The 18,269-nt window shown below is 43.9% G+C and overlaps 2 protein-coding genes across 3 annotated transcripts; one reads left to right on the top strand and one right to left on the bottom strand.

The window, feature by feature from the left end:
• Window positions 1–1,970: 1,970 nt before the first annotated feature.
• On the top strand, window positions 1,971–4,434 carry LOC129597840 (uncharacterized). Its single transcript, XM_055495532.1, has 5 exons — window positions 1,971–2,201; window positions 2,406–2,550; window positions 3,200–3,325; window positions 3,388–3,911; window positions 3,971–4,434. The coding sequence occupies exons 2-5, from the start codon at window positions 2,496–2,498 to the stop codon at window positions 4,322–4,324; spliced, it is 1,059 nt and encodes a 352-aa protein (XP_055351507.1). The 5' UTR covers window positions 1,971–2,201; window positions 2,406–2,495; the 3' UTR covers window positions 4,325–4,434.
• Window positions 4,435–15,075: 10,641 nt separating this feature from the next.
• On the bottom strand, window positions 15,076–18,175 carry LOC129597831 (uncharacterized). Of its 2 annotated transcripts, XM_055495520.1 has the most exons (4): window positions 18,035–18,175; window positions 17,835–17,957; window positions 16,711–17,315; window positions 15,076–16,492 (listed from the first exon to the last, which is right to left on the bottom strand). In XM_055495520.1, the coding sequence occupies exons 2-4, from the start codon at window positions 17,947–17,949 to the stop codon at window positions 15,248–15,250; spliced, it is 1,965 nt and encodes a 654-aa protein (XP_055351495.1). In that variant the 5' UTR covers window positions 17,950–17,957; window positions 18,035–18,175; the 3' UTR covers window positions 15,076–15,247. The 2 variants fall into 2 exon arrangements, with proteins under 2 accessions (XP_055351495.1, XP_055351494.1); XM_055495519.1 differs by lacking the exon at window positions 18,035–18,175 and having other exon boundaries at window positions 17,835–18,028.
• Between the last annotated feature and the right edge of the window lie 94 nt (window positions 18,176–18,269).

Raw genomic sequence — 18,269 nt, forward strand, 5'->3', positions numbered from 1 at the left:
TTGCGGTGGTAGGACTGCATCTTTACAGTTTTCTCAGATTTCCTTGTTATATTTGGTTTCTCGTTGTCAGGTGTCCCAGTTTTTTTAATTTCTTAGCTTTTCAGCTTTCTTAGTTCTGTTATTTTCCTTAATTATTTAGGATATATTTTGCTGTCTCTTGGGTTATTTCTTAGATTTTCTTAAGAAACAACGCAAACCTTAAGAAAAAAAATTGAAGACCTACCTCATAAAAGAAAGCCTTAGAACAACCTAAAATTAACCCAAGAAAACCTAAGAAAACCTCGAAATAACTTAAGAATAACCCGAGTTAACCTAAAAATAACCTAAGAAAATCTAAGAATAATCTAAGAAGCAACCCTAAGAAAATCTAGCGAGTAAGGGACATGCATAAGAAAACATCCCAAACACAGATACGAAAATCAAGACCGCTAAGAAATTTGGGTTTCCACCTTACTCTACCATAACCACTGCCAGTCTTATTACCACCACCAGTACCGCTACGCTTACCAAAAACCACTACAGTACCCGTACCATAAATTAAAACTTATCGGCGACTCACTTCCTTTTTAATTTTTTTTGTACAGTATTTTCTATATCTATTTTCTATGTATATAAATATATTTTTTATATATTTACATATATATATATATATATATATATATATATATATATATATAGATATTTAGATATTTAGATATTTTCATCTATCCCATTTCAGGGTTCCGGCAGTTGCCACGTTAGATCGCTTGGCAGAACGCGTAGTGGCAACTGCCACTGCCGGTGGCAATTGCCAGTGGCAGGTGCCACTGCCACCTTTTATCCCCTGCCAAACTGGAAACTTTTGCTTTAACGTACTCCCAGGAACCTCGTTCGAGTGTTGCATAGTATAGTAAGAACTTTAGAGAGGTGTTCATTATACGCGAGGCCCCCCCTGCATTATAGTCTACGCGACGCGCCGGTTCCGTAATGACCGTTCAATGTACACCAGTGTTCAATTGCACGCGAGTGTTCAAAGTCCCACGTTTTACTGTACTGTATTGACCGACGTGAGTTAATTGTGTGTACTTTGTACGATTTGCTTTTTGAATAATAAAAATTAATAGCTAGAACTACTTGATTAAAACCTTGCTTACCAGTGTCTGTCCCGTTTTCCGTTAGTAGCACCGACAGGCTAGAGGAAGAGCGTGCTCCATCATGAAGCAGAATCAAGAGCAAAGCCAATACGAAGCATACCGAATGATATCCGGTTGGCATTGTTTTTACTTTTACGTTAACAAGTATTTCACCAAAATGCAGTTAGCGCTGTGCCAACTACTAACAGCAATATTAGTGATCATAATTTTTTGAACTTTATGTAGTTGCGTCTGAAAGGTGATTGTGTCATTCATCTGAAGACAATGGTTTAATACACTAAATAGAAGTGCAAGTGAACGACTGATTTCTTTTGACCACGACGACCACCACTGATTTCTTTTGACTGTCAAAATAGGTACAAAGTCTGATAAACAAAACACGTCATATGACCGACAGGTTTCGTAATCTATACTTCGTTTTTTCCCACCCTGATTTTGATCCTTATTTTAAACAACACTAAATCCGCAGTTTGAGTACTGTTTAGCGGGTAACAACACTCTTTGTACTGGAACATCTCTTAGAAGTGATGCTGACAGACGAAATTGCACAAAAATTTTCTGGTGAAGACAGGACGTGCAAACACGTCGTATGACCGACAGGTTTCATAGTCCATGCTTGGTCCTTTCACACCCTGATTTTTATCCTCATTTTAAACAACAATAAATACGGAGTTTGAGTACTGTTTAGCGGGTAGCCACACTTTTTATACCCAAACATCTCTTAGAAGTGGTGTTGGCTGACGAAATTGCACACAGAAGTGATGTTGGCTGACGAAAGTGCACACAAATTTTCTGGTAAAGACAGGACGTGCAAAGACTGCGTGACCAGGAAGCCATTCTGCTTATCGAACAGCTGATCATGCTTGTTTGTTGAGCAAGGTCGTCATACTAGGGCGCGTGTGCGCAACAAGATCGCAACCTAAGGTCAAGAAAGACTGCATATAAATAGTGGTAATTTCGTATCTTTTAGTACCATTGGGTTTTAGTTGTATTTATATTAGCTCCTAGCTAGTATCTTCGTTATTTACCGTACAAGGAGAGATCATCAGCCTGTCCCTCGAATCGGAGGTTTGTGACTAAATTTTTTGATCATGGTTATGGATCAATTGTTATATACAGATACGCATTACGTCGTTTTAAGTAACAAATAACATACCGGCGCTTACTATTATTACTATTATTACAGAGGCAGTCAATAATTAGAGTGTTCAAGATAACAAAATTAATTTTTTCAAAACTAATGCGCGGGTCTTCTGCTTCGAAAACTATTAGATTTTCTTGGCTCGCCTGCGGAAGCCTTGCCCACATATTTTCCTGACGCACGCGAGTGACTTGGGTTTATCGAATTTTTTCCTACCCAAGATGGACGACCGTCGCTCCTGGATAATCCTGTTAACGTTGGTCGCTATTGCAGAAGGTAGGAAATAAAATGATGAAAATAATTTTTTTATAATTTTGAAATCTAATTTGGTACAGCTGGTATCTGTACCGTGTACGTACCTCGTAAATATTGAATAATAGCTTAATAAGGCGACCAGCTACAACCGGTCATGTACTTTGATTTTGCAGCAACGTTTTGTTTTAAATTTTGTTATGGTCTCATTAATAGGTATTGGGTACTGCCGATCACAGTTTCTAAAATGTTTGTGCTTGGAGCTATATATGAGTTTTACTGTAGTCTGTAGGATGTAATTAAAGTATTCTGCATGACTTATTTATGAACTGCATTGTTTGTTATTCCTGCTTTCAAGCAAAACCATGTAAAAAGTCTTATGAAACTTATTTGCGTATTTAAATGCCACAAAGTTAACGGACTTATAGCTCATCATATTCCTTGTTCGTGGTCTCTTTTGCCTGTATTGTGTTAGAGTTATTTATAACTCTAGTCGAGGGGTTGACAGTTTTTTTGGAAATTAGAAAGCAAATTCCAGAGAAAGTTTTGCGTACGCACGTAGGACTAGTATACTAATACTGGGTTTTAATTTCAACTTGCTCAAACTCGCCAACGTAATAAACAGCATGTAACTGTATAATACGGTCTAGTTACCTGCCGCATACCGTTGCAGGCAGCAACCTGGAAGCTTACAAGCATGCGGTGCTGTATCCATACAAAAATGCCGTAATTTACCTTGCCGACACAGTCATGTTCCCGCTCAGTGCCGCTCCAGTTCCTGTGAACGCGAACCAAACCGGTAATCATGATCAGAAGAAAACTATGCAGAAAAGCTTTTGTTTAACCATTCTCTAATTTCAGAGTTGACACCCGAGTTGAAAGCCTTTGCGCGCGACTCCAAAACGTTCCACGCCAGTGTTCGTGCTATCAATGCCGCAGCGGAAGCGGAAAAAGTCAAAACACAACAGCAAATAGAGCAGAAAACGGCGGAAGTGGCCGCTTGTAATGCCCAGCTGAATCAGAAAAATCACGAACTCAATGCGAAGAACGCAGAGCTGAGTGGACAAGAGGTTCAGCTGAATGCGGCCCACAGCTATCTGGCGCAAGCTCATGCAGATGCCCATCAAGCCCAGCGGGATTACGATGAAGCCCAACGTAAGGTGGAAGAACAACGAAACTGCATTCTAAAAAGAAAAAAGCGCTTTATTTTCGACCTTTTCGAGAAGATAATAAATGCCCCATGCCACGTCTTTCACAATATTGACGCCTCGAAGGTCCGTCGCACTGAAGTGGGACACAGAAAGAATCAGGCCCAAGCACGTGTCAATGAACTTACTCAGCTGGTCAATCAGAAGCGCGGTGAACGGGATCACGCACAACATCAGGTAAACAGTATTGTAACAGCATGATGCAAGATGTAGTACATAGTTTCTCTTTTTCTCAGGTAAACGCAGTTACCGCTCAAAAGCAAGCATTGGAACATCAGTTGTTCCAGCTTCAAGCGCAGCTCCAGCGGGAAACGGAACTGGTGGCGCCAATCAATTTGTTTTACGGACATATCTCCACCGTTTTTGACCATTCTGGAAGCCTGCAGAACGTTATGGATAAACTTATCTCCATTGAGCTTGTCATAACGCCCCTGCAGCAAATTTCGGAGAAGCTGATAGCATTCACCGGTGATCAGTTGATTAGAAACGACATCAGCGCGGCCTTGACTCGTATGCGTCAACATATTACCACCCTCAAAGAGAAACTGCCGCAGTATCCCCTGTTTTTCCTCAATCACGCTATGTTGTAACTGTTTGAAATATGACTAGAAGGTAATCTTAGTACTTTAACTCTTCATTTACATTAAAAATTTGCGTGGTTATATAACATAATAAATATACTGTTGCACCCTAACAATAACATTTTTGAATGAAATCGAATGGTATCAAGGAACTCGGTTATGGAAATCTAACCAAAAAAAGAGAAGCCGTTACAGTTCTTTCATCGGTTCGGTTACCATTACAGTTCTTTGTTAAATATATAAGATGACCGAGATTATAACTGTGCACCGAAAAAACAAATCGGCAGTAGTTGGATGAAAACACAAAATACGTACAACGCATTTCACTGGAAAACCGGTTTGTCCTTGGGAAATCATTTTCTGGGATCGTAATTTGACTGAAAAGGTCGCCGGTAAAAGTCACGTCGCGCAGATTTTTCTACTACCGTAACTTATGTGGGCCACATGTTACTGGAACGGATTTCAAAAATGCAAAAGAACGCTGTCGGTCTGTATACCTAAGTACTACTAGCAAAACTTTGAACCGCAGTACCTTGTGACTGCGAATTGTTATGACGAAAAAATGGTGCACCGGATGGCTCGTCACGTCACGCTCGTGCAATAATCTGTCTGTTGTCTTTAATGCCGACATCAATCAACGAAACAGGATTATCTCTTTGAATGGATTCGAATTCAATATCGCGTTCAAGTTCAGCACAATAGGATAAGGGCCAATGTCGCTAAAAATGGACTGGATTCTAAGGCACCGGAGAATCCGCGTATTGCGACGTACGGCGCCGCATCCTGGTTGTTAAGCGAGCACATGTTCTGTGTATAGTGGCATATCCGCCGAATCAGTCGCCCAACTTACTGACAAGGGCTACAAAACGGCGGAGGACTTGGCCTTTTTGGCTAAGGTCAGGAAATTCCCTGATAATCTGGATTTTATTACGAATTCCCGGGACCGGGATCGCGTTGAAGTTTTCGCCGCACAGCAAGCCGCTGGATCATCACCGCTGATCGTGCCACCAGGTGACCTTTCTCCGGCAGATTTACGCATCAAATTGTCTGGCATTCAACGGAAATCCGTTGTTCGCGGTCGTTCCCCAACACGGAGCATCGGGAAGCGCCATCAGTCTGCTTCAGGTGAGGAAAGTGTAGAGCGATCTGTTAGTCCTTGCCGCAGCTCAAGCGAATTTTCGCATATTCCCGACCACGCTCGAAGTATAGCCAGACCACATACCTATGCGTTTGTAAGAGCAGCCCATAAGGCTCATAAGGATTTAAAGCCACACGAAATTACGTGTGACGAACTGTTTGCCGGTAACATCAGGGCGCCCTAACTTTGGCTCGAAAGAGTAATGTACCTGCATCTCTTATTGAATTCTTGGAATACCAAGAATATTTAGCGCGAAAGCGCTGCGTTTACAGGGACGACGCGGTTCTCGGGTTCGATTGCGAATTTCGCATGGAAGCCGACATCGAAGGGTTGTCTCTGGGTGACATTTCCCGTCGCGACTCAACAGCTGATGCCCATTTTCGGCGGATTCTCGCCGATCCTCGGATTCCCGAGGCAAAAGCCGCTAACCCTCTTTTCGTTCAGGACGTCCGGACACCGTAAAACGCCGTTTCCCCAACTACTGCTGCTACAACTACAACGACCAGAAACCGTGTCTCGAGACGCCGTGCCACTATCCCCACGTCTGCGGATTTTGCGGGAAGCATCACCGTGCCACGGCTTGCGCAGAGCGACCAAGCACCAGCAGAGGCTGACCTTCCGAACCCGCCTCCTGTTCATCTCCGGGATCACGGACTTCTTACCTTCTCACCGCATGACCTCTACCGACTACCTAACCCGGATCCTCCGCTGCCCATACCTAACTACTGCGAATCAACCGTTACGACGGATTCCTCTCTTCGCTCTGATGTTATAACCGATATTGTTTATGACCCGGATTTGTTGTTACGTTGTACTCTTACTCAAAGCCTGTCTGTTTGGGAGGCTGAACTTTCAGCTGACCCAGATAAAAAGTTTTTGTTGAATGGCATTGCAAATGGCTTTTCTGTTGTAAACGATGTTCAATGTGTTTCGCCGGCTGACTGCAAAAATTACCAAAGCGCACTTTGTTCCGACAATAAACCTTTCATGGATGCAATATTTCTTGAAGAAATTCAACTTGGTCGTTTGGTAGAACAACATGAAAAGCCACTTCGTATTAACGCAATCGGAGCCGTCAGAAAGTCAGATGCGTCAGCATTACGTCCCATCACCGACTGCAGTAGACCGTCTGGTGACTCGTTAAATTCTTACATACTTCCGGAAAAATTCCATTTCCAGTCAGTTGACGATGTACTGCAATTAAGCAAACCCGGCGTGTTTTACGCCGTTGTTGACATCAAAGCGGCATATCGGGATGTCCCAATCTCACCCTTACACCGAACACTGCAAGGCCTTCGATGGACATTTGCCGGATCAGTGGAGAAGTATTACGTCGACTGCTTTCTTTGTTTTGGGTTGTCAAGTGCACCTAGTATTTTTCACAGGATTTCCTGTGCCATTGTGCGCATGATGCAGCGCCGTGGTTTTGCCATTGTGTCCTACTTGGACGATTTTTTGGTGCTTGGAGACACATTTGACAGCTGCGCACTCGCAAAAGCCGTCCTAATTTTTTTTGCTCGAATCACTGGGTTTCGCCGTGAAATTCGAAAAAGTCCAAGGACCGTCCACCCGCATAAAATTCCTTGGTTTGGTCATCAACTCAGTGTTGTGCCGGTTGGAATTACCAACCGACAAACTCCACGCACTGCAGGATAGCGCCTTTATGTTGTCGCACCGAGCAAAGGTCACCCGGCTGGAACTGGAGAAATTTTTGGGCCACATTTCATTTGCCTCACGCGCAATTTACGGTGCGCGGACTTTCTCCAGGATGTTCATCGATTGCATTTCCGCCTTGAAAAGCGCAAACCACCGAACTCGCATCACAGTCCCGCTGCAAAAAGAATTTCGCTGGTGGTTTCAGTTCGCTTCCGGCATGAACGGTCTCATCCCCTGCTCTCTAGGGTTACTTCGGCCGGAAATAACTTTTAGCACCGATGCTTCGTTTAGCGGCTTCGGTGCTGTATTCGGTGACCTTGGCTACTGGGATCGTGGGATCCTCTATCATTACCGCCTGTCGTGTTGAACAAATGCTGGTTGCCTACGCCGGTTTTTGGACGCATCGGTGGCGAGCAACGTCAACTTCCTCGAGCTCATTTGTGCTTGTGTTGCGGTCCTCGTTTGGTCCCCGCTATTTCACCAGTACGGTCATTATCGAATCCGATAACGCCGCGACTGTTGCCTTCCTCAACCGAGGATGTTCCCGCAATGCGTTTGGAATGTTGTGGTTGAAACTTATTTTTTACGCGTCTATAAAATTCGATTTTAGAATCCGCGCTCATCACCGGCCCGGAGCAACCAACACCGCAGCAGATGCTCTTAGTCGGGTGCTTGAGTCGACACCAATCAACGAAACAGGATTATCTCTTTGAATGGATTCGAATTCAATATCGCGTTCAAAGTTCAGCACAATAGGATAAGGCCAATGTCGCTAAAAATGGACTGATTCTAAAGGCACCGGAGAATCCGCGTATTGCGACGTACGGCGCCGCATCCTGGTTGTTGCTGAGCACATGTTCTGTGTATAGTGGTGTGTCTATATAAGTGCGAGCGGTAGCATTCTGCGCTGTTGTTCACAGTTGTTTGCAGTTAAGAAAATTTTAAAAATTTTTTTACAGTTAAGTTTGGCCAGTGACCTTTAGCAGCGTTCTGCATAAATCGTCAGTTATTATTTTATACAGACGTCTGTTATCTTCATCATTCCCCCTGCTACTGTGGAATCAGCTCGCACGTTTACCTACGTAAAGGTCACCCGGCTGGAACTGGAGAAATTTTTGGGCCACATTTCATTTGCCTCACGCGCAATTTACGGTGCGCGGACTTTCTCCAGGATGTTCATCGATTGCATTTCCGCCTTGAAAAGCGCAAACCACCGAACTCGCATCACAGTCCCGCTGCAAAAAAAAATTTCGCTGGTGGTTTCAGTTCGCTTCCGGCATGAACGGTCTCATCCCCTGCTCTCTAGGGTTACTTCGGCGGAATAACTTTTAGCACCGATGCTTCGTTTAGCGGCTTCGGTGCTGTATTCGGTGACCTGGCTACTGGGATCGTGGGATCCTCTATCATTACCGCCAGTCGTGTTGAACAAATGCTGGTTGCCTACACCGGTTTTGGACGCATCGGTGGCGAGCAACATCAACTTCCTCGAGCTCATTTGTGCTTGTGTTGCGGTCCTCGTTTGGTCCCCGCTATTTCACCGAAGTACGGTCATCATCGAATCCGATAACGCCGCGACTGTTGCCTTCCCAACCGAGGATGTTCCCGCAATGCATTCGGGATGTTGTGGTTGAAACTTATTTTTTACGCGTCTATAAAATTCGATTTTAGAATCCGCGCTCATCACCGGCCCGGCGCAACCAACACCGCAGCAGATGCTCTTAGTCGGGTGCTTGAGTCAAATAAGTTTGTTAACACCTTTACCGGCATGTACCCGCGTTTCCGTGAATTTTCGTTACCAGGAAACACTACTTCCAGGTATCCTCATGTCGGCTCTGGAGCATCGATCGAAAAGTTTGCGGAAACGATCCATGACTCCCTCTACACATGGCAGACGCGTGAGAAGCAGTGGTCTCGATATCTTCAGTTTTGCAAACAATTCAATTTACTTGCCTTGCCAGCTTCCGTCGACACTGTACGCCTATACATCGCGCATCTCTCCGACGAATTGGAATTCAACACTGTTTCTAATTATGTCTCGGCATTAGTTCCTTTTCACCACGAGCACAATCTCGAAGCCCCAGATTTGTCACATTTCTCCATCAAGGAATCATTGGCAGGTCTTCGTCGTTCTCGCCACCTTGCCCCGAATCGTCGTGACCCCATCTCTCCTTGCCATTTGCGCACGATTCATAAGAATCTGCATTGTTTGCCGCTCGCTTTGAGAAAAACGTTCTGGGCGGCTTGCCTGGTAGCATTCTTCTCCCTCCTTCGTTCATCAAATTTGTTTTTCCGGCGGAATAACAGCGCAGCTCTTCGAACCAAGGACCTTCAGTACCGGAAGTCAGAAGCGACTTTGCGCGTAAAGCCTTAAAGAATATGAAACACAAAGACGCTGAACTCATCGTACCGCTCCCTGTAGTCAACGGCAGCTGTTTTGCCCAGTTCGGCCATTCGCAGCGCTCAGAAATCTGTGCGACCGCGCGACCACGATTTCTTGTTTAGTTATAGGGTTGGCGAAACCGTTAAACCTTTAACCTCGAATGAATTTAACAAATTACTTCGGAAAACACTGGAAAGCGGTGGCGTGTCGGACGTCTCACGGTTTTCCGCTCATTCCTTTCGGAGGGGAGCCGCTACATTTTCCTCGTCTGTTGGCCTATCGGAAAATTCCTTGAAAGCTCAAGGGAATTGGAGAAGCGACTGCTACAAGCAGTACATCAGCCGTGATGTCGACTTCCGCCGAGAATTCGCTTCCGGAATTGCGACAGCCCTCACTTTGCAACGGTAAATTTAGCCGTGCTGTTGCTTCCGCATTGTTCCTTGTTTGTTTGGCTTGGGCTTGGGGCCGCTTCCACAATGTATCGGCATATCTGCCCAATGGAATAAAGTTCCGAGCCCAGAGTAGCTGTTTCGCGTGGCGCGTTGAGAAGCAATGGACTGGATTCTAAGGCACCGGAGAATCCGCGTATTGCGACGTACGGCGCCGCATCCTGGTTGTTAAGCGAGCACATGTTCTGTGTATAGTGGTGTGTCTATATAAGTGCGAGCGGTAGCATTCTGCGCTGTTGTTCACAGTTGTTTGCAGTTAAGAAAATTTTTTTTTTGTTGTTGTTGTTTTGTTCGATGGCTTGGGGCCGCTTCCGGCCAATGTATCGGCATATCTGCCCAATGGAATAAAGTTCCGAGCCCAGAGTAGCTGTTTCGCGTGGCGCGTTGAGAAGCAATGCCAGAGAGTACTCTTTCAACCGCCTCTTTTGGTGTTCTACTGGACTGACCGACAGAGGCTTCCCATTGCTTGCCAGCTGTAACATAGCGCTGTCTGCAACTTCTTGTGTAACGAACGACAGTGAACGTGAAAATAACTCTTTTATTTTGTTAATAATTTAAAAGCCTTTTATTAGGTTGTAGGTCAGCGCTCCATCGAACAAGATGTGAAACAAGGATATAGAAATTTTGCTGTTTCACCGGACACCCCTCGACTTAATAAGAAAATCATAATAATTTACAGGAGCATAACATCGAAGCTTGCGACCAGACATATGATTCGTATTGATTCTTTTGACATACGCTATATGACCATAATGCAGCTAATGACGTATCAAGTGCAGTGTCTGAAAACAAACCACGTAAAATGATCAGCGATTGCATAGTCGACTGACGTTTTCTTCCAAACCTGATTTTTATCATCCCTATAAACTATGCTGAAAGCGTACTTTGACCCCTGGCAAACGAATAACCGTCTGTTTCACTGTGCAGTCTTTTAGAAGGGATACTAGCTGACGCATTTGTAAAGAAATTTGTTGATAAAAGCAGGAATCCGGTCTACTTATCCGACAATCGATCATGCTTTCCCAGTTGCAAAGTAAAAAGGAATATCGTAGCGCCTTTCTGCGCAACGTGGTAGCGACATCAAGGTAATCAGAAGAACTGCATACGAATAGTGATGGTTTCTTTTCTCTTCGTTTTAAACTTTTAGTTGCGCTCTTCATACCCGAATAGTATACACCAGATATTACTTCACCGTTCTATCGGTACTACACGGGGCCAGTTTATCGCTACTTTTGCCCAACCCTCTGACTTTGCATTCAGTTTAAAATATGTTCACAATATCTGATTAAGGAAATCAAAATCAGCTGCAGGTTCGCTAATACACATTTGATATGCCTGAGTCTTGTCAATATCAGCCCGTGCAAATATACAAAGCAAATAATTAGTGCCTCTTCATTGTGAAAATTGACTGTGCTTACTTAGCTTATTAGTAAATAAAGAAAATTTCGGAATATAAAATTGAGGTTGCAAATTAGACATACTATTACGTACTCGCCTTACTGTGACCGCAGAATTACGAAACAACAGTTTACCGGCTAGATCAATGTTTGAAACTTGATCACCTCGAAATTTTGGAAGATCAACCGGTTTCGAAGTCCAAACGCGTATTTTTCCAAACCGTGATTTTATGGTTTTAATAAACAATGTTGACCAGGCTTTTACCTATAGGACAGTGAATAACCGGCACTTTTTCGCTGTTAAACCTCGTAGAAATGATAGTAGCTGACGCAATGATGAACACGTTTACTCGAAACTAGCTTCACCAGGAAGCCGGTCTATTTATCTGACATCCGATCATGTTTCAATAAACGATCATGTTTTCAATCACGCCCTTGCTCTGCGTGACCATAGCGTCAGGATCTGAAGGATTACATATAAAAGTGAAGATACCTTATTTTCAAACGCACTGCGGTTTAATTTATAAGCTTCACTCTGCATATTACTGATATTAGTACGTGGAAAGTAGTAATTTATTGACAAACTATACCAGGAGAAAAATTGCGGCTATTGCAGTTGCAGGTTTGTCCATAAGTCGTATGCTCAGGAATGAACTGTAGGGTAAAACCGTATGCATAATATTACTCTGTTGTACTAAAATATTATTATGTAGCCTGTACCTTACGCGGGCCGAACGGGATTCTGCGCAAAACTAGGTTAGCACAGTTTAGCAAAATAAAGTGTACAGCGCTGAATATTAAAGTTATTAGAAATTTTAAGCGCCAACCAAAACACTTTTCGTGGTGAAGAAAATGACGCTTCCAAATTACGCTTAAGGTACAGATTTAGTACAGATTTAATTTAATTTAATTGCAATCAGAGCAGGTAGCCCATTTCCGGCTAGGTTGACAGTCTAGCATGGGATTTTAAACCTGGCTGAACATCAAGAGTTATTGTCGAGCATATAGCATCCAATAACCAAGAATTTAGAAAAAACAGGCAGATAACAGAGCGGCTTTAAAACACGACAGAGAACGTAAATTAAGAGCATCACTATCAGAACGGTATATTTTATCCAAAGTTTATTCAGCCTCCACGCGAGAGTTGCTTCTCCAGTTTTCGTCCTCGCCTGCGTTTTGATGGTCGGGCGGCTGTCCTGCCGCAAGTTGTACGGCTTCTTCGGCTCATCGAATACAATCATTTCCGCGACGTACGTGGGGACGTTGAAGGTCACAGGATGCCGGATCTTGTACAGCCAACAGGCTTCCTGGTGCTTCCATCTGGTGAACAACGGCAGTATCCCGAATTGGTCCATTAGTTTCGTCACTGGCGTTCTCGGGTAATTCGCGATCGCCCGAACAGCGTTTCGTTGTGCAACAGCTAACTTCTCCCGCAAGGACGCAGACGCTCCGTTCCACACAGTAGAACAGTAGTCCAGGTGAGACTGGACAAATGCGTAAAAAAGCCCAATGCGTTGAGAATCACACAGACCGTCTTTTGCACGATTAATGAGGGCAATTCCATGACTAACGCTTTTATGGACCTTATTATAATGTTCGGCCCATTATAATAAGGTCCATAAAAGCGTTAGTCATGGAATATTTGCTTACAAGTACTAGTGCTTTAAAAACCTCGCAAGCGCTTCAGTGCGCACATGCATCTGTTTTGCGACCTTTGGTTACCCACACAGAATAGCTTATTTTCGTATTATATAGTTCTATGGGATAAAAACACCATTTTGTCCTAAAAGAGTAGTAATACAAGATATACACGCGGATAACGTATAACATCTAAAATTTTACTAGACTCTTGCAGTTCGTTTCAGATGAACGCCGTTATCGCTCAAAAACAGGCTTTAGAACAGCAGTTGTTCGAGCTAAAAATGCAGCTCGAGGAGGAAAGGAATCTGATGTCGGCAATCACCGAGTTATACGACAAAATTTCCACCTTTTTAGGCCATTCACAAAACCTTATGCAAAGAATTAAATCCATTGAGCTTGTGATAGCGCCCCTGGAGCGGATTTCGGAAAAGTTGATAGCATTCACCAGCGACCAACTGGCTGGAGACGACATGGACAAAGCTTTGCGCCGTACGCGTCAACACATCAGCAATCTCAAGGAAAAATTTGCCATAGTATCCGTTGTTTCTTCTTAATCACTTTCTTCCGTAATCTCTTTGGAGCATGAATATCGTGCATTCTTTTCCATGCTTTAAATCTATTACATGACGTATTCTTAAATTTTCTCATCTTATTTTAAGAACGCTTTAATCGAATTTTCATCAACTTAAGCGCTCAAATTTGTTGTATCGTTATTACAATACTTTGAAAGACGAAGTGGTAGCTTGCCCGTTTATTTTGATTAATATTTACTTCCGCAAAACGAAAAAAGACACTGTCATCACTCTACATGTATTGAATTAGTTTATTATCACAGTCCAGAAGGAAACAGAAGGATTCTACTCTTTTGTGAAGCATAAACACAGAGAAAATTAGAAAGTTGTTTCAAAGTTGCGTTTGGTGAGGTTTTAACTTTAAGGTCGCCATTTCACTAGATCTGTCCACTTGTCCCGTTAGAGCAAGTCGGGCCGGTACATTTTTTTCGGGCCTCAATGCAATTCCGCCTTTCGGGCCTCCAAATTCTTGCAACATTAATGCCATAGCGTTTCGGCTTCGATAGACCTTATTCCATGCATAATAACTGCTCGTACAGTCTTTCAAAGTGGCCCCCAGTTATTACAAATTCCACCAACCGATTTTCTTCCGGTTGTTCACTTTACCCAATTCAGCATAGGTTATTCTGTACATAGTGCGTACTGTGGTTGGAGTTTCATATTTCTTAAACCGTTTTCTTGCGCTGCGTCGTTAAAGAAACAGTGGCGAAACAACTAGGCCATGCCACACCATGATTATTGATTACTGCACTTAACGCCAAACACGTGCGGCTGCGCTGTCGCTGTGCAAATGGCACATCTGTACAATGAGATTACCTAACGACAGTTGTCAAAAATAAATGCACCGATCGGGTTAAACATCTGCATTAAATCCAATCAAAATTATTTTGCGTCGTCATGATGGCCACTTTGAACGACCATCGTACGGGTGGGTGTACATTTGTAGCCGGCAAGAATGTTAACATGTAAACTATCAACGCGTTGACAAGTTTGTCGGGCCCAAACGTTGAGTTGATGCTAACATTTCTGACGGGCGAAAGCGTTAAAAATTGGAATATACATTTGCATACTGTGTATACCTTTGTTCTGACAATTTTTAGGCTTATTACTATTAACTTTATTTTCAATTTCACGGCAAGAACCAGACACTACTGCTTAAAAATTAAATTAGGAGGCAATACCAAAACAACCAATACTGTCAATGGTTAACGTTATCATACGGTTTAACACGTGTCAAAGTGCCGCCGTACTATCACGAACAACGGCGGTGCTGAACGCGATTCACAAACGAACTCGAACGCGATTCACCTGTTTTTGCCGAAATTCTAGAAGCTAAAAAACTGATAGTACCTTCGTCGATTCGCTCAGCACTGCATTTGCGCAAAACTTTCTTTTCTATGAGATTAATAAAATTTGCGCTTTACACTAGCTGAAAAAACTGTCGTTGACTATGAAAACTGAGATTTATTTCCGCAGGCTTGAATATTAGTTGAAGGCGTCTCTTCGCCCGGCTAATTATACTGTATCGCCGTGTGTACGCTGTTTTATGTCGATTCAATAAGGGTTTAGTACAGTAACTTACATTGTTAGTTTGACCAAAAAAAACAGTGCCCAGTCTTTGAAATGGACAACTAAACGACATTTTTAGCCAAAAAAGTCACTTCAAAATGAATCAGTCATGGCTTGATTTCACAAAGAATCAGTTCACAGTCTGGACAGCTATTTGTCGAAGGTCAGCTTGAGCTTTTCCGACGAGGCTGGTGATGAGGAGAAGCTGTTCCGTCACCTGCACTACCAACCGCGACTTAATATCGGTTTCCGCCGCCAGCGCTTGTTGTTGTAGCGCGTGCAGGGCGGCGGTTCGCTGGTCCGGGCTGAGTCCAGTCAGGGCGGACAATCCTGCTAACTGTTGATTGACATGCTTTCCATGGACATCAAGATACATTCCAGCCATCACCCGAAGGAAATACGCCTGCCCCAGAATCTCTTGACACTCGTCAACAATCAGCGTGGCGATGAATTCCCGGCCGTCGCGACCGGTGTCAGCCAAACTAGCGATTGCAACGGCGTCGGCTAGTGGCATGAAGGAGTGTTTGACCGCGCGGTCCACCCGGTACGTCATTACGGCGAAGAAGTCAATCAGCGCACTCCATTGGTAACGCAGCTGACCGAGAACCTGTGTGGCGTCTTTTAGTAGCTGGATTATTTCCTCGAACCGCACAGTTTGCATATCCAGCATGGCCAGACGGCCAATAATCTGGTAATATGACCGATAGGAGTTTAAACGCAGCTGCAATATCTTCATTTGCACTTTAGCTTTTTCCTTAGCATACTCGGCTGTCATGAAGATTTTGATGCGCTCGTTAGCGAACGGGCCTTCTAGATTTGCAACCATCTGAATGTTGGTGTCCGTATTTAAAACTTCGTCGCGTTGGGCCAGCGCTTCAGAATACAGGTTCTGTGCTTCCTGGTTCAGTTCGGCAGTGGCGTTCTTTGCACCATTCCACTCTTTTTCTCCGTCGTTATCGCTGATACGGTCGACAACGTCCAGAACCTGGTCAATCAGTTTACGGATGCGCTGGCCATTGGGAGAAGTGACGGCACGTGACAGCGCTTCTAGGACTACCCTTGTGTTGCGGAAGAATGATTGTGCGGTTTCTGTTGACGACGAGTTTGATTGGTTTAAGTAGTTGCCGATGGAATTTGTCACGTCCATTACTTTGGATGCCTCTTTATGATCGATCGCAGGAATGCTTTGCGAAGAACCTGTTGCACTTGTTGATGTTACCGAGGAGCCCACCGCAGCTGGAGCGCCGAGGACATATCCAGTCAGAAGAGAAGGAAGCATATCTACGACGGCGTGTGCCAGCCGCTGCTTAAAGGCCTTGAACCCGGTCGGTAATTGTCTTATCGCTTCTGCATGTGCTTCATCCGCTTGGCGTACCTTAAAAAATGACACAGTAATGCAAAGGAAATTCACCGATGCTTTTACGACAAGCCCACCAGCAAAAAGAAGCATAAAACAAATTAAGCTCTTAAGACATTCATTTTTATTTATTGCGAAACAGTCATGTTCTTAGTCGTGCTGTAATATCCAGGGTAATGGAGCAGCAAAGAAAACTCAAAAGATTTTTACAGCGTTGTAGTTGATATGCTTGTTACCTGTTGATCGATCTCGCGCTGTTTTTGTTCCAGTTCTTGGATTTCCCGATCGGAAGCTGCTTTGAGAGCATCGTTTTGTGCCCTTTCCAATCGCGTTTCCCATAAGTGCCATTCATATTCACCCCTTCGGGACTGTACCGCTTCGGTGATTTCTCCCGTCAGGTTCATTACACGACCAAATTTATGAGCCGTACTGCGGGCCCGTGCTGCCGCTTCCTCGCCGATCGAGCGGATGGAGTTGAGAGAAATGTTGACCATCCTGGGTAAAATGGACAGCGGGGCACCTTTCAGTACGCGAACTACAGTGCGCAGATGCGCCGGCACTTGTTGCATTTCCAGCTGGAGAAAGGTCATAGTGTGGAATGCATCGTGAAAGGCATCCCATGCTTCATTAGCCAGTTGCACCAATGACGCGCGCAGTGATGATGGGTAGCGCAGGAAACGGAATCCTCCCAGTGGTGGGCGTTCGACCAAAGAGACATCGGTTTTGGCACAAAGAACCAGAAGTTGCCCTATTAAAGCCACTGATGCCGGAGCCGGGCCAAGATATGCTTCCGGGAAAATTCGAGATTCCCAGAGCTGGGCTCTCTGTTGTAACTGGGAGTCTGAAATCAGTATCAGGTTAGCAAGTTCCATGTCAATCGTGGTACTGGCAGCTGTTTGAAGGTACCTATCCCTCTCAGCAGCTGTGATTCTGTCTTCAAGAGACACCATCCGACCAAAAGAAAAGATACGAGTAGCCGATATTGCAACGACAAACGAGAAGTCTCGCTTATGTCTATTCGGTGATGTTTTGTGTCGCATATCATCCGAAGGTCCGCTAATTATTATATCCGTGTTTTTCACCATTTAATTTTTACATAGCAGTTTATTACCATTTTATTCAAGTTAGGTAGCTGCCTGAAAAAATTATCCCAAACAGTTTTATTTTTACCCGTATTGTTTGAATGTTCCTGCTTTGGAATACAGATACTGCGGTTCATTGGTCGACGTGCAAAACGCATTTTATCTGTTTCTCTTAAGGTGTTTTGTATTTCGTACGGCTATCGCGCATGGTGAAAGACTGTAAGTTCCAAATAAATCGCTAAGACAAATTTATTGAAACGTAAAAATGGAATGCTTACCAGCGCCCGTTCCGTTTCCCGCTAATTCTAATGAGAAGGAGCCAGCTCCGTCACAAAGAAAAAAACAGTAACAGACCGCAACGACACATGCTGAGAAGTAACCGACTGGCCGCATTCTTTCAACTATAACAACAATATAACACTGGCGGTATAACGACTATTCAATTCTTAAAAAGTTGACAACAAGCGTTAAAACTTACAGTTGTTTAGCTTTAAGTGTCTGCGTCAGTTGCATCATGCAGTATCTCTGATGCCAATTTCACGAAGTGAAAGCAAAAACATGATCACCTTTGAATTCAGTTTCTGAATTACCGGGTTCAGTGTCCGGTACCTGAGCACGTCGTATGATCAGCAAGTTGCATAGTCCATTTTTGTTTGCTTCCCAACCTTGATGTTTATCGTCTCCAAATAACCGTTAACACGCATTCAACCATT

This window comes from Paramacrobiotus metropolitanus, unplaced genomic scaffold (genome assembly GCF_019649055.1).
Source record: "Paramacrobiotus metropolitanus isolate TYO unplaced genomic scaffold, Prichtersi_v1.0 Parri_scaffold0000109, whole genome shotgun sequence".
In the NCBI taxonomy this organism is placed as follows: domain Eukaryota; kingdom Metazoa; phylum Tardigrada; class Eutardigrada; order Parachela; family Macrobiotidae; genus Paramacrobiotus; species Paramacrobiotus metropolitanus.